The sequence below is a fragment of the Trypanosoma brucei genome, chromosome 10 (assembly GCF_000002445.2).
Source record: "Trypanosoma brucei brucei TREU927 chromosome 10, whole genome shotgun sequence".
In the NCBI taxonomy this organism is placed as follows: Eukaryota; Euglenozoa; class Kinetoplastea; order Trypanosomatida; family Trypanosomatidae; genus Trypanosoma; species Trypanosoma brucei.
In genome coordinates this window covers 2,509,724-2,525,558 of record NC_007283.1, presented here as the reverse complement: position 1 = coordinate 2,525,558, position 15,835 = coordinate 2,509,724, and the positions used below count along the sequence as shown (strand labels likewise).

At 51.5% G+C, this 15,835-nt stretch overlaps 6 protein-coding genes across 6 annotated transcripts, besides 2 other annotated features; all 6 read left to right on the top strand.

The window, feature by feature from the left end:
- Window positions 1–226: 226 nt before the first annotated feature.
- Window positions 227–2,362, top strand: Tb10.406.0500 (minichromosome maintenance complex subunit; the record flags this gene model as incomplete). Its single annotated transcript, XM_818169.1, has 1 exon — window positions 227–2,362. One exon carries the CDS (start codon window positions 227–229, stop codon window positions 2,360–2,362), a length of 2,136 nt encoding a protein of 711 aa, XP_823262.1.
- A 332-nt stretch (window positions 2,363–2,694) lies between these two features.
- Tb10.406.0510 (hypothetical protein, conserved) lies at window positions 2,695–3,675 on the top strand (the record flags this gene model as incomplete). The annotated part of the gene is made up of 1 exon (XM_818168.1): window positions 2,695–3,675. The coding sequence occupies one exon, from the start codon at window positions 2,695–2,697 to the stop codon at window positions 3,673–3,675; it is 981 nt and encodes a 326-aa protein (XP_823261.1).
- Window positions 3,676–4,052: 377 nt separating this feature from the next.
- Tb10.406.0520 (trypanothione reductase) lies at window positions 4,053–5,531 on the top strand (the record flags this gene model as incomplete). The annotated part of the gene is made up of 1 exon (XM_818167.1): window positions 4,053–5,531. The coding sequence occupies one exon, from the start codon at window positions 4,053–4,055 to the stop codon at window positions 5,529–5,531; it is 1,479 nt and encodes a 492-aa protein (XP_823260.1).
- A 953-nt stretch (window positions 5,532–6,484) lies between these two features.
- On the top strand, window positions 6,485–8,047 carry Tb10.406.0540 (ATP-dependent DEAD/H RNA helicase, putative; the record flags this gene model as incomplete). The annotated part of the gene is made up of 1 exon (XM_818166.1): window positions 6,485–8,047. One exon carries the CDS (start codon window positions 6,485–6,487, stop codon window positions 8,045–8,047), a length of 1,563 nt encoding a protein of 520 aa, XP_823259.1.
- Window positions 8,048–8,403: 356 nt separating this feature from the next.
- Window positions 8,404–8,952, top strand: Tb10.406.0550 (hypothetical protein, conserved; the record flags this gene model as incomplete). Its single annotated transcript, XM_818165.1, has 1 exon — window positions 8,404–8,952. One exon carries the CDS (start codon window positions 8,404–8,406, stop codon window positions 8,950–8,952), a length of 549 nt encoding a protein of 182 aa, XP_823258.1.
- A 330-nt stretch (window positions 8,953–9,282) lies between these two features.
- Tb10.406.0560 (microtubule-associated protein, putative) lies at window positions 9,283–15,600 on the top strand (the record flags this gene model as incomplete). Its single annotated transcript, XM_818164.1, has 1 exon — window positions 9,283–15,600. The coding sequence occupies one exon, from the start codon at window positions 9,283–9,285 to the stop codon at window positions 15,598–15,600; it is 6,318 nt and encodes a 2,105-aa protein (XP_823257.1).
- Window positions 9,490–14,904: a repeat region.
- Window positions 15,192–15,238: a microsatellite.
- Window positions 15,601–15,835: the final 235 nt, after the last annotated feature.

The window sequence follows — 15,835 nt, the reverse complement described above, 5'->3', positions numbered from 1 at the left end:
TTTGGGAGGGTTTTGTTTCCAATACCACTACTGCGTGGTACTGCCAAAAAGCTAAAAGTTTCTTCATAATTGTTACGTGCCTACGCAGAGTTTGCGGCGTAGTGTTGTACCGCTAGTTACCTCTCTGTTGTTTGCGTGGGCATATTAAAAAAAACACGCACCTGCATGCAGATATGTACAACACATATATCAAATACCAACCAAATCATTTTCTGATGTAGAAGGGATGTCGATGAATGGCGTTCCACAGGAAGCGGTAAAGGTGCTTTGGGCCGTTCATTGCTCACACCTGGCGCCCTTATCGTACGATGAGGACGCTGTTGGTGAAATGTGGCGTCTTTTTGCGGGGTTTCTTGCCCCGTTACAAATACGTTCGTCCTCCGCCTCCAAAGAACACATGCCCTGTTTGAAGCTCGCAATCTTTACCTTCACCGTTGATCTGCGCATTGACATGATGGAGACGCCAATGCGAAATGCCGTTGTAGGGCAACCCCGGCTTGTCATCCCATTACTGGAGTTCTTTAAAGCTGTGCTTTATTTCCAGCAACATCAGAAGAACCGTCAAATAGGCGAGTTGGGTTCATGGCGGTTGCTGTGCATTGTAATTGGCGATGACGGCTGCGCGACGCCTTTTGATACTTTGGGAGCCTCGTTGCTTGGGAAGCTGGTAACTGTGCGCGGCACTGTTGTGCGAATGAGCCCCCCACGAGTAACCTGCGTTGAGATGACATACAGGTGTAACTTGTGTGCAGCAGTTGTCAAGGCGCCAACGGAGGATGGGGTCTTGGTTTATCCTGGCCGTTGCAGTGGTCGATGTCGCGGTTACAATTGGGCTCCATTGCTGGAGAGGGGTGAGTGCGAGGAGGTGCAGTTGCTAAAGGTACAGGAACAGACTGAGTCTTACGATGGATCCACTGTGGGTAGTGGCATACACAATATGATTGTTGTTGATTTACGTGGTATCTGGATAAATATAGCAACAGTCGGTGAGCACGTTGTTGTTTGCGGCGTTCTGTGTGCAAGACGTGGGGAAGGACGGACGAATGCTACGCAGCAAATTGCTGTTCGGGCCTGCTTTGTCGAGAACAGCCGGCACAGCGCCGTTCGAGGGCCCATGCAGACGATAGACTCGTTGGAGGAGAGTGGGCGTTTTTACGAAATGGTCCGCAACCCGCAATGGTTCTCCATGCTGTGCGGCTCACTTGCACCATCTATTTTTGGGCTTGAACATGTGAAAGAGGCGATTATACTGGCTGTGGTGGGAGGCACTGCGATGAAGAAGCGCACCCGCAGCAACATACATTTGCTAATTGTGGGGGATCCCGGTCTCGGCAAGTCGCAATTGCTGCGTGCGGCCTGCACTGTCGCCCCACGCAGTTCCTTCGTCTGTGCTCATACTTCTTCGTCGTGTGGTTTGACCTTAACGCTGTCGAGGGACCCCACAACCGGTGAAACCTCGTTTGAGGCGGGTGCTGTTGTGCACGGCGACGGCGGCATAACATGCATTGACGAGATTGACAAAGGGGTTCCTGAGCATAATGCCCTTCTTGAGGTCATGGAACAGGAGTCTGTTTCGATGGCTAAGGCTGGTATGGTATTTTCGGTGCCTGTGCATACGGCGATTCTCACCGCGGGAAACCCCATAGGGGGGCGCTTCGATGATACAAAGTCCATACCAGCAAACCTTAACCTGTCTCCTGCGCTATTTACGCGCTTTGACATTGTGATTTGCATGCGGAGCCCGTCGGCTGACGCTTCCCGCTCTCTTTCGGATCACGTGTTGCAGTTGCACCGGTGCGTAAAAGGTGGTGGATCCCGTACGGTGGCAAAAACTAGTGGCCCCCCGCTTCCGCTTGAGACGGTTCAGCGCTTTATAGCTTTTTGTCGACATAACTGCCATCCCTCGCTTCGACAGGAGGCGTGTGATGTTCTTAAAGCATACTACCTACAGCGCCGTGCTGAAGCTGCAATGGGTGAGTTGGCCGTCACTCCGCGCTTCCTTCAAGCACTCATTCGAGTCTCGGAGGCTCGCGCAAAGGTCGAATTGCGTCACGAAGTTACTGCTGAAGATGCCAGATATGCGGTGGAACTAATGAAGCGATGTTTTGGTTCTCATAATTTTGGTCGTAGGCAGCCTACGTGCACAGGTGCTGCTGCTAAAAAAATGACTCAGCGTGAGAAGATACTTGATGCCCTCAAGGGTGAGGTATGTCGTACGGGCGTGAATGCCCTGTCGCACCGCACAGTGCTCGCCGCATGTGAAGAAGCGGGCTGTCGAGATGCGAATGCTATGGTTTACCAGCTGAATGAGGCTGGCGTTATTCTGCAGATGGGTGGCAAATACCAACTGCGCGGTGTTTAGTTTATTTCCTCCAGTTAGTGAGGGGAACCTCGTTCGTTGAGAATATGGTAGTTTCAAGGGAGCCAAGGGGCGAAGGGGGGGCTGTCGTTAATTTCTGTATATGTGAAGTTTGCGGAAGCCTGTATAAATGTGCTTTTCTCCAATTCCTCTTTGACTGACAAATTGGTTGTGTTCGAATTCGCTGTTTGCACTTGTGTTCTGTATTTTTCAACCTTGTCTAACTCAACCACACTCTTTTCCCTTCCCTCATCTCGGTTGTTGAATAAATATGTAAACAATTTTCTTGTGCACTGTTGTGGTAGAGGTTAGCATCCGTTTACTGCAATACAGAAATGATGCAGAAATCAGTCACCTTCTTACGTCGGGGAAAACCCCGACCACGGGCTGGCATGTTCCCTGACAAGTACCGTCGTGTTCCTATGCTTTTGAAACCACAACAAGGCGGCCAACAGTATTTCAACCATTTTCTGATTCGGTCTACTAATGACCGACTGACGCAGCAAGATGTTGATAACGCTTCCGGCCAGGCTCATTCCTTTATTTCCCCGCAGCTTCCACAGATGGATTGGCGGAATATGTCAGCACGAAGCAGCGAGGAGTCGATCAGGGAGGAGATGCGGCAGCTCGCAGAGAATGATGTGATGCAGCACCAGCGCGTCTTCAATGAGCGTATGTGGTATGAAAAGGAGGAGGAGCATCGCATGAAGGCTCGCAGTTGCCCTGAAGAGACAAGTGAACATGCAATCAGCAATGATGGAGCCGTGCCTCCTCCCCGCGTCCTTGGGGGAGACTATTTCAAGACTCGTTTTGGTTATTCTCTCGTAAAAAACAGTGAAATGACGCAGGGACCAGTAGATTACAGCCAACTTGACATGTGGGGGGAAATGCCGAGGTATACCAGTGACATGGTTTTCCTCTACCTTGTTTCGCGGCGACGTAACACATATGCGGTTGCCTACACCTACGAGGGAAAACGTATCCTGAATACGTATACGGCTGGTAACAGAGGACTGAAGGGTGGCGATCGCGGTTTCCGAAGCGAGGGCTCCACCGACAACGGTCACCAAGTGACCAGCATGTACCTTAACGATTTACTCCCAAAATTGCGTGAGATGCGGGCGAGCGAAGGGCGCCCAATGGGTCGCGGTGAGAAAGTGGAGCTGGTAGTTCGTGTGATGGGCTTCTATAACGGTCGACAGGGTGCTGTGCGAGCGGTGCAAGACCGTGCCAATGAGTTTCACGTGAGATACTTCGAGGATATTACCCCGTTCCCGTTGAATGGTCCCAAGATGCCTCGTGGCGTCTTCAAGTAAGTCGTCGTCTCCCCCTTTCCTCTTTTGTTCGTTCGTTTATTTATCCAATAAACGTTTGAGTTTTCAAACATCAAGTGTTGATGGAGAGATGGTTGGCAGCAACGGGGGAGGGACTAAAGATGCTCATCGGCGTACCCACCCCTTCATTACTATCTGTTGTTTCCCGTGGCTCCGTGTGTGTTTTTGGGACGCTCCTGGGGAACCACCATCACCACCACCGTCAACTTTTCCGCGTTTCCATTTCTACAACTCCATTTTATCACTAGAAGGTAATCGCTGACGCTAACCTACTGACGCTAACATCCATCCACTCGTCTATACATCCGTGATAAGTATATTCGTACCACGCAACAATTTTCCGTTTTACTTGCTTCACTATGTCCAAGGCCTTCGATTTGGTTGTTATTGGCGCCGGGTCTGGAGGGTTGGAGGCAGGCTGGAACGCCGCGACTTTGTACGGGAAGCGCGTTGCCGTAGTCGATGTGCAGACTTCGCATGGACCGCCGTTTTACGCGGCTCTCGGTGGAACGTGCGTGAACGTCGGTTGTGTGCCCAAGAAGTTGATGGTCACAGGTGCACAGTACATGGACCACCTTCGCGAGTCTGCGGGGTTTGGCTGGGAATTTGACGGCTCGTCCGTTAAGGCAAACTGGAAAAAGCTGATCGCGGCAAAGAACGAAGCCGTACTGGATATCAACAAGAGTTATGAAGGAATGTTCAACGACACTGAAGGCCTAGATTTTTTTTTGGGTTGGGGGTCGTTGGAGTCGAAGAATGTTGTTGTTGTGCGTGAGACGGCTGATCCCAAGAGCGCCGTGAAGGAGCGCCTGCAGGCAGATCATATACTCCTTGCCACTGGGTCGTGGCCTCAGATGCCTGCGATCCCTGGCATTGAGCATTGTATAAGCAGTAACGAAGCGTTCTACCTTCCGGAGCCCCCCCGCCGCGTGTTGACTGTGGGTGGTGGCTTTATATCCGTGGAGTTTGCCGGTATATTTAATGCCTACAAGCCACCAGGGGGCAAGGTAACACTCTGCTACCGTAACAATCTCATTCTTCGTGGATTTGACGAGACAATCCGGGAGGAGGTAACGAAACAACTCACCGCCAATGGTATTGAGATAATGACAAATGAAAACCCTGCTAAAGTGAGTCTCAACACCGATGGAAGCAAACATGTGACGTTCGAGAGTGGAAAGACTCTGGATGTTGACGTGGTTATGATGGCAATCGGTCGCATTCCCCGCACCAACGACCTCCAGTTGGGGAACGTCGGTGTAAAGCTTACTCCCAAGGGAGGTGTGCAGGTGGATGAGTTCTCCCGCACTAACGTGCCGAATATTTACGCCATCGGCGACATCACAGACCGCCTGATGCTCACTCCTGTGGCCATCAACGAAGGTGCAGCCCTTGTGGATACAGTCTTCGGTAATAAACCACGGAAAACAGACCACACACGTGTTGCTAGTGCCGTCTTTTCGATACCTCCCATTGGAACCTGTGGCCTCATCGAGGAAGTTGCGGCGAAGGAATTCGAAAAGGTTGCGGTTTACATGTCTAGCTTCACTCCGCTCATGCACAACATCAGCGGGTCGAAGTACAAAAAGTTTGTGGCAAAGATTGTCACAAACCACAGTGATGGCACAGTGCTTGGGGTACATCTTCTTGGTGACGGTGCTCCAGAGATAATTCAGGCCGTCGGTGTGTGCCTAAGGCTGAACGCAAAGATCAGCGACTTTTACAACACCATAGGTGTCCACCCTACGAGCGCTGAGGAACTTTGTTCCATGCGAACACCTTCCTACTACTATGTTAAGGGAGAGAAGATGGAGAAGCTTCCGGACTCTAACCTGTGAGCATAGAGTGGGCGATACGTTGTGCGTGTGATAAGGGTCAATACAAAGGACCGCGGCGGTTTGGCACACACTTGAAAGGGACGCGTAGGAGGCGCACGTGAGGTTTTACCGGATGGTTCTTTAAACCGTCCGGCGCATGTGGTATGGAAGCGACCTTGCGTAATTTGCTGTTTCGATTCCATTACCGGTGGGAGTGAGCTAATGCCTTGCCAAGGAGGTCCGTTCTCGCTTCCTCCTATTTGTGTTCCTTTTATTTTTCTTTTCCCCTTCTTTTATTTCTACCTCACCCCGCATTGATGGTTGCACTGGGTTTGTTCGGAAGACAAAATCTTTTCTTTCTTATTTATTTCTATTTTTACATTTGTTCGCCCTTCTCATCCTCTGCCCAATGATCTCGTGAGCATTTTTCACTTCTAAGCACCCGCCCATATCTGTGAGGTGCGAGAAAAACATCCAAACAAACCTGTTTTCCCCGTGAGAGGACCGAAGAAGGCCAGGAGGGGAGATGTGAAAAGGCGTGTGTGGAAGCAAAGGATGCAACCGAAACAAAATTTGACAGTAATCGGGAGAAGAAAGTGAGGCAGTCGAACCCGCCGTGCGCGAACTGCCACAAAAACAATATATCACAATGAGACACGCGTACGTGCACGTGTGACGGAAGTGCGGGGAGAAACGCCAGGAAGGCACTGGCATCCATGATGGTGTTGGTGGCGTGCTCACGTGTGTGTCATTTTTTTTTATATCTATCTCGGCTCTCTGTGTGTTGTTCCTCCGCTCTTCACTTCTTCTTTCCCTCTTTTTTTTTCAGGAAAAAATTCCGTTTGTTGTGTTCACCAACACCGACCGTGGTCATCGCCAAAAGGTAGTGAGTTGAGCTCCGCCACGCGCCCAAAAGGAACAAACAGCAACAGCAGGAGTTGTGGAGGAAAAAGGGAAAGGGAGAGGGAGAGGCCATGAGCGAGTTCGAAGCACTGGGCGTGCACCAATGGTTATCGAAGCAGTGCGCTTACATGGCGCTACACCATCCCACCCCGATACAAAAGCTTTGCATCCCTTCTATACTCGCTGGGAAGTGTGTTGTTGGGGGTGCGGCCACTGGAAGCGGTAAGACAGCGGCTTTTGTTCTTCCGTTACTCCAGATATTGGCGGAGGACCCTTATGGTGTTTTCGCTCTTGTGCTGACGCCGTCTCGTGAGCTTGCGTACCAGATATTGGATCAATTTGTAGCGCTTGGCGCCCCCCTCCATATTCGTGCCGCCCTTGCCATTGGTGGTGTACCCCATGAGCAGCAGGTGAGCGTGTTGCACGGTCGGCCACATGTTGTTGTTGCAACACCTGGTCGCCTCAAATTTCTTCTTGGAACCTTTCCGGAAGCTCGCAAGGCCTTTTCACATCTCCGCTTTCTCGTGCTCGATGAGGCTGACCGGCTCACAACCGATGATATGGAGGGGGATGTTTCGGATGTTGTTGAACTGCTACAACCACCACGCCCCACCCGACGCACTCTTCTCTTCACCGCTACGCTGGAGCAACACCTTGTACGCGTTGAAAAGGGAGGATGGTTGGAACGCCTTGGTATCTCCGATGCTGCGGGCCAACTCGAGGTGCACGCCACCAACACTGTGATGAATATGCCAGATGTAGCACGTAAGTCTGACAACGAATCGAGTGGCAGTGGGAACTCCGTTGGTACTTCATACACTGTGGCCGACTCACTAAGGCAAACATATCTCTTCATTCCCAACATGGTAAAGTTAGCCTACCTTGTTGCAGCGCTCAGGAGTGTGGGATCGGATCAGACAACCATCATTTTTGCCAACTCGTGTATGCGGTGTGAGATTGTTAGGCTTACCTTGCAGCTCCTCGGTTTTCCTGTTTGTAGCCTGAACTCTATAATATCGCAGAAGCATCGAATTGATAACTTAGCCACCTTTAAGCTGGGCATTGCCCGCGTTTTGGTTGCCACCGATATCGCCAGTCGAGGTTTGGACATTCCCGCAGTTGGTGCTGTTGTACATTATGACCTTCCAAAGCAGTCCTCTACTTATTTACACCGTGTGGGTCGTACAGCCCGTGCCGGAAGGAAGGGTCTCTCCGTTGCACTTATAACGGAAAATGATGTGAGCCTTGTGAAACGACTGGAGAAAAAGCTTCAGTGTACCTTAGAACTCTGGAAGGTAAAGGGTGTGGGTGAAAAAGATGTGTTAAAGATCCTTGATGAGGTCTCCAGTGCTAAGGTACAAGCGAAATTGCAGATCGAGGATCAGTTTGGAGAACGTGTGGAAACTTTGAAGGCGCATGCAGCAGCGAAGAAGGTTATTAGACAGGTAAAACAGAAAAAAACTAAGAATGGAGCGTTTGCGGCTACTCCAAACAAGCGAGATAAGATGCAAGTGGGCAAACACCTGCCAAATCTCCTTGCAGGGGAAGCAGGCACACAAACCAAAGGGGTAAGAAAACCCACAAAGCGAGATCGAAATGACTCACCGGAAGAAACCAGCATGGCAGGGGAATAAAGTAAGGACAGAAAGGCTGTGAACCAAAAAAGGGATAAACTTTTCTCCGCCCTTGCGACACCCAAGATAAGGGTTAGGGTAAAAACGAAAGTCTCCCTATAACTTGTGCATTAGTACTCAAGTGTGTATTCCTTGCCTGTAGTTTGGCTACATGCCACTCCTTCCTCTCTCCACCCTTGTGGGATCTCCTCGACGGGGGCTTTACACTTTTTTTCTTCTCTCACCATTCCCTTTGAACCGCAACCACACTCGTGTTACACCATGTGACTGAGCCGATTGCACTGTAATTTAGGTGAATCCTCAGTGCTAGGCAGCACAAAGCTCTGGGGTGAGTGGAATCGGTTGCAGGCGCCAGCATGCACACCGGGGACAAGCGAGTTCTTCCATGTTTTGACAACCATTACAACAGCGGTGTCCTCGTAGATAACTGGTTCGACGCACGCATCAATGAGGCGCATGGCAAATTCACGATCGCAGTAGACGGCCAATCTCCGCTGCCGTCCTCAGTTTATAAGGCTGATTACTCTACCCCATGTGTTACAGCTGTCCGGCCGATGTTGCGGCAGCGTGGACTCGGGAAGAGCCTTATATTTGGAAGCGGCCTACCAACAGTCGATGAAGTTGTGGCAACAAGCAAAGACTATGGCGCCACACAGCGATACCTGATTGATAGCAGGTATGGGAAGCCAAAGCACCATTGCAAACCGTTAAACACGCTCAGCGGCGTAGACCGCTTTGCACTAACTGGGAAACTGTCCAAACCAGTAAACCAACCAACAGTAGATGATGCCATGGTTGACCGATTTCGCACAACAAAGTCTGCTATGGATGTCACCATTTTAAACCACCACGTGCAAAGACAGTTGTCCGCGGGAAGGAACTGTGGCGCGAGAACCCAAATGTAACGACCAGCGGTTGCCAGTCAGTAGATGTAGAAAAGGAGGCAGTTTCTCAAACGCCTAACGTCACGTGTATTTGCATGAGTAACACCTTCCACAAGGAACTGTGATGACTGAACACCAAAAGTATACCTTAATATCCGCTAACTCAACCCCAAATGATGAAAAAAAATTAGAATATTCGCTGTAAGATAATTTACCACACACCCCTCTGCAGGATATAATTTCTCTACTCAATATCCATAAATCACCTAAGAAAAAGAAGCATCTTACCTTCAGAAATATAAGTGTAAAAACTACTTACAATAAATAGGAATCAAAAATACCAAAGGAAGGATGCCTGGCACAAAGGGATTAGAAGCAGACTATAAGTGGAATGATCCGCAACCATATCCACAAAGAGATAAAGAAAGAGCAGAGGTCTACGATTGCATCGACATAAAAAACAAAAAAAAAAGTTTGCCGCACAATACTGAAAACCTTTATATGAAACAACAAAAAGCAAATAAACAAAATTATAAAGAAATACTTTCCACAATGAAAGAATCGTATGCACCAATTGACCCTGCCGCATATAAGCGTGATATGCTCCGTGAGGAAGAGGAGGTAACGGGCCCTCGTCATGTTGATCCCAGTCACTTCCGCTCAACCACTGCAGAATCGTATGCACCAATTGACCCTGCCGCATATAAGCGTGATATGCTCCGTGAGGAAGAGGAGGTAACGGGCCCTCGTCATGTTGATCCCAGTCACTTCCGCTCAACCACTGCAGAATCGTATGCACCAATTGACCCTGCCGCATATAAGCGTGATGTGCTCCGTGAGGAAGAGGAGGTAACGGGCCCTCGTCATGTTGACCCCAGTCACTTCCGCTCAACCACTGCAGAATCGTATGCACCAATTGACCCTGCCGCATATAAGCGTGATGTGCTCCGTGAGGAAGAGGAGGTAACGGGCCCTCGTCATGTTGACCCCAGTCACTTCCGCTCAACCACTGCAGAATCGTATGCACCAATTGACCCTGCCGCATATAAGCGTGATGTGCTCCGTGAGGAAGAGGAGGTAACGGGCCCTCGTCATGTTGATCCCAGTCACTTCCGCTCAACCACTGCAGAATCGTATGCACCAATTGACCCTGCCGCATATAAGCGTGATGTGCTCCGTGAGGAAGAGGAGGCAACGGGCCCTCGTCATGTTGATCCCAGTCACTTCCGCTCAACCACTGCAGAATCGTATGCGCCAATTGACCCTGCCGCATATAAGCGTGATGTGCTCCGTGAGGAAGAGGAGGCAACGGGCCCTCGTCATGTTGACCCCAGTCACTTCCGCTCAACCACTGCAGAATCGTATGCACCAATTGACCCTGCCGCATATAAGCGTGATGTGCTCCGTGAGGAAGAGGAGGTAACGGGCCCTCGTCATGTTGATCCCAGTCACTTCCGCTCAACCACTGCAGAATCGTATGCGCCAATTGACCCTGCCGCATATAAGCGTGATGTGCTCCGTGAGGAAGAGGAGGTAACGGGCCCTCGTCATGTTGACCCCAGTCACTTCCGCTCAACCACTGCAGAATCGTATGCACCAATTGACCCTGCCGCATATAAGCGTGATGTGCTCCGTGAGGAAGAGGAGGTAACGGGCCCTCGTCATGTTGATCCCAGTCACTTCCGCTCAACCACTGCAGAATCGTATGCGCCAATTGACCCTGCCGCATATAAGCGTGATGTGCTCCGTGAGGAAGAGGAGGTAACGGGCCCTCGTCATGTTGACCCCAGTCACTTCCGCTCAACCACTGCAGAATCGTATGCGCCAATTGACCCTGCCGCATATAAGCGTGATGTGCTCCGTGAGGAAGAGGAGGTAACGGGCCCTCGTCATGTTGACCCCAGTCACTTCCGCTCAACCACTGCAGAATCGTATGCGCCAATTGACCCTGCCGCATATAAGCGTGATGTGCTCCGTGAGGAAGAGGAGGTAACGGGCCCTCGTCATGTTGACCCCAGTCACTTCCGCTCAACCACTGCAGAATCGTATGCGCCAATTGACCCTGCCGCATATAAGCGTGATGTGCTCCGTGAGGAAGAGGAGGTAACGGGCCCTCGTCATGTTGACCCCAGTCACTTCCGCTCAACCACTGCAGAATCGTATGCACCAATTGACCCTGCCGCATATAAGCGTGATGTGCTCCGTGAGGAAGAGGAGGTAACGGGCCCTCGTCATGTTGACCCCAGTCACTTCCGCTCAACCACTGCAGAATCGCATGCACCAATTGACCCTGCCGCATATAAGCGTGATGTGCTCCGTGAGGAAGAGGAGGTAACGGGCCCTCGTCATGTTGATCCCAGTCACTTCCGCTCAACCACTGCAGAATCGTATGCACCAATTGACCCTGCCGCATATAAGCGTGATGTGCTCCGTGAGGAAGAGGAGGTAACGGGCCCTCGTCATGTTGATCCCAGTCACTTCCGCTCAACCACTGAAGAATCGTATGCGCCAATTGACCCTGCCGCATATAAGCGTGATGTGCTCCGTGAGGAAGAGGAGGTAACGGGCCCTCGTCATGTTGATCCCAGTCACTTCCGCTCAACCACTGCAGAATCGTATGCGCCAATTGACCCTGCCGCATATAAGCGTGATGTGCTCCGTGAGGAAGAGGAGGTAACGGGCCCTCGTCATGTTGATCCCAGTCACTTCCGCTCAACCACTGCAGAATCGTATGCGCCAATTGACCCTGCCGCATATAAGCGTGATGTGCTCCGTGAGGAAGAGGAGGCAACGGGCCCTCGTCATGTTGACCCCAGTCACTTCCGCTCAACCACTGCAGAATCGTATGCACCAATTGACCCTGCCGCATATAAGCGTGATGTGCTCCGTGAGGAAGAGGAGGTAACGGGCCCTCGTCATGTTGATCCCAGTCACTTCCGCTCAACCACTGCAGAATCGTATGCGCCAATTGACCCTGCCGCATATAAGCGTGATGTGCTCCGTGAGGAAGAGGAGGCAACGGGCCCTCGTCATGTTGATCCCAGTCACTTCCGCTCAACCACTGCAGAATCGTATGCACCAATTGACCCTGCCGCATATAAGCGTGATGTGCTCCGTGAGGAAGAGGAGGTAACGGGCCCTCGTCATGTTGACCCCAGTCACTTCCGCTCAACCACTGCAGAATCGTATGCACCAATTGACCCTGCCGCATATAAGCGTGATGTGCTCCGTGAGGAAGAGGAGGTAACGGGCCCTCGTCATGTTGACCCCAGTCACTTCCGCTCAACCACTGCAGAATCGTATGCGCCAATTGACCCTGCCGCATATAAGCGTGATGTGCTCCGTGAGGAAGAGGAGGTAACGGGCCCTCGTCATGTTGATCCCAGTCACTTCCGCTCAACCACTGCAGAATCGTATGCGCCAATTGACCCTGCCGCATATAAGCGTGATGTGCTCCGTGAGGAAGAGGAGGTAACGGGCCCTCGTCATGTTGACCCCAGTCACTTCCGCTCAACCACTGCAGAATCGTATGCACCAATTGACCCTGCCGCATATAAGCGTGATGTGCTCCGTGAGGAAGAGGAGGTAACGGGCCCTCGTCATGTTGATCCCAGTCACTTCCGCTCAACCACTGCAGAATCGTATGCGCCAATTGACCCTGCCGCATATAAGCGTGATGTGCTCCGTGAGGAAGAGGAGGTAACGGGCCCTCGTCATGTTGACCCCAGTCACTTCCGCTCAACCACTGCAGAATCGTATGCGCCAATTGACCCTGCCGCATATAAGCGTGATGTGCTCCGTGAGGAAGAGGAGGTAACGGGCCCTCGTCATGTTGACCCCAGTCACTTCCGCTCAACCACTGCAGAATCGTATGCACCAATTGACCCTGCCGCATATAAGCGTGATGTGCTCCGTGAGGAAGAGGAGGTAACGGGCCCTCGTCATGTTGACCCCAGTCACTTCCGCTCAACCACTGCAGAATCGTATGCGCCAATTGACCCTGCCGCATATAAGCGTGATGTGCTCCGTGAGGAAGAGGAGGTAACGGGCCCTCGTCATGTTGACCCCAGTCACTTCCGCTCAACCACTGCAGAATCGTATGCGCCAATTGACCCTGCCGCATATAAGCGTGATGTGCTCCGTGAGGAAGAGGAGGTAACGGGCCCTCGTCATGTTGACCCCAGTCACTTCCGCTCAACCACTGCAGAATCGTATGCGCCAATTGACCCTGCCGCATATAAGCGTGATGTGCTCCGTGAGGAAGAGGAGGTAACGGGCCCTCGTCATGTTGACCCCAGTCACTTCCGCTCAACCACTGCAGAATCGTATGCGCCAATTGACCCTGCCGCATATAAGCGTGATGTGCTCCGTGAGGAAGAGGAGGTAACGGGCCCTCGTCATGTTGATCCCAGTCACTTCCGCTCAACCACTGCAGAATCGTATGCGCCAATTGACCCTGCCGCATATAAGCGTGATGTGCTCCGTGAGGAAGAGGAGGTAACGGGCCCTCGTCATGTTGATCCCAGTCACTTCCGCTCAACCACTGCAGAATCGTATGCGCCAATTGACCCTGCCGCATATAAGCGTGATGTGCTCCGTGAGGAAGAGGAGGTAACGGGCCCTCGTCATGTTGACCCCAGTCACTTCCGCTCAACCACTGCAGAATCGTATGCACCAATTGACCCTGCCGCATATAAGCGTGATGTGCTCCGTGAGGAAGAGGAGGTAACGGGCCCTCGTCATGTTGACCCCAGTCACTTCCGCTCAACCACTGCAGAATCGTATGCACCAATTGACCCTGCCGCATATAAGCGTGATGTGCTCCGTGAGGAAGAGGAGGTAACGGGCCCTCGTCATGTTGATCCCAGTCACTTCCGCTCAACCACTGCAGAATCGTATGCACCAATTGACCCTGCCGCATATAAGCGTGATGTGCTCCGTGAGGAAGAGGAGGTAACGGGCCCTCGTCATGTTGATCCCAGTCACTTCCGCTCAACCACTGCAGAATCGTATGCGCCAATTGACCCTGCCGCATATAAGCGTGATGTGCTCCGTGAGGAAGAGGAGGTAACGGGCCCTCGTCATGTTGACCCCAGTCACTTCCGCTCAACCACTGCAGAATCGTATGCACCAATTGACCCTGCCGCATATAAGCGTGATGTGCTCCGTGAGGAAGAGGAGGTAACGGGCCCTCGTCATGTTGATCCCAGTCACTTCCGCTCAACCACTGCAGAATCGTATGCGCCAATTGACCCTGCCGCATATAAGCGTGATGTGCTCCGTGAGGAAGAGGAGGCAACGGGCCCTCGTCATGTTGATCCCAGTCACTTCCGCTCAACCACTGCAGAATCGTATGCGCCAATTGACCCTGCCGCATATAAGCGTGATGTGCTCCGTGAGGAAGAGGAGGCAACGGGCCCTCGTCATGTTGATCCCAGTCACTTCCGCTCAACCACTGCAGAATCGTATGCGCCAATTGACCCTGCCGCATATAAGCGTGATGTGCTCCGTGAGGAAGAGGAGGCAACGGGCCCTCGTCATGTTGATCCCAGTCACTTGCGCTCAACCACTGCAGAATCGTATGCGCCAATTGACCCTGCCGCATATAAGCGTGATGTGCTCCGTGAGGAAGAGGAGGCAACGGGCCCTCGTCATGTTGATCCCAGTCACTTCCGCTCAACCACTGCAGAATCGTATGCGCCAATTGACCCTGCCGCATATAAGCGTGATGTGCTCCGTGAGGAAGAGGAGGTAACGGGCCCTCGTCATGTTGACCCCAGTCACTTCCGCTCAACCACTGCAGAATCGTATGCGCCAATTGACCCTGCCGCATATAAGCGTGATGTGCTCCGTGAGGAAGAGGAGGTAACGGGCCCTCGTCATGTTGATCCCAGTCACTCCCGCTCAACCACTGCAGAATCGTATGCGCCAATTGACCCTGCCGCATATAAGCGTGATGTGCTCCGTGAGGAAGTTGTGAAAGTGTCACGTCGCGGTGGTGATGATGGCCACTTTAGGACAACTGCAAAGGATTCGTATTGTCGCTATGATTCTTCTTGTTATAAGAGTTCGTGTAGGGAGTCTTCCTTTGGTGATGAATCTGTTATGTCTATGAGGCATAGCTTTACTGCTTCATCTGAAGCTGATGCTATTGTTGTTAAGAAGGTCGTGAAAGGTAAAAGTGATGGTGGTGTGACATCCAAGAAGGTTGATGTCTTCACTGATATGAAGTGTGTCGCAAGTGGGGAGAGTAATGGAGGTGCTGCTGCGGCTGTTGCAGCTACTACTGAGTGTGCTGCTGCGGCTGTGGGCGATCAACCAACTGGTAACGGAGTACGTGTGTCAAAGTGGAAAAAGGCCCCTAATGTTGGTTATTCCTGCCCTTGTCATGTAGATGCTGATATGTACGTGAGTACCGCGCATAGAGATTTCAAGGCACACGGTGCCAGCAAACCTTATATGCCAAAGGCTGCTCCGACTGTTAAACAGTCAAGCATTTCTATGCAAGGTGTAAGCAGCGAATACCGCAACAGGTTTATCAGGCCTGAGGTACAATGTCCTCCTCGTCCCATTGGGAAACCTGCAGTACAGGTCCGTCATGTGGACCCTTCGATGTATGTTACGACTAACCGCGCAACCTTCGTTAATCACTCGGGTCGCAAGGTGTAGAATATTTGAGAAGCGGTATTTTCCTCTTTTTTAAACTGTGATTGGAAGGTCTTTACGTATGAGTGCTGCACTGTGGAGATCAATGTACGCAGGAGTATGCCATTGGGTGGCGCCATTCGTTTGTCCTCAACGTAGTTGTTTCGTGTTGTGAGTGTGGATAATGCGTTGCGTGAAAGGGCTGATATTATCTCTCCTGTGCTAACTGTGCTGATTATTATGTATTTTGTCGATCGAC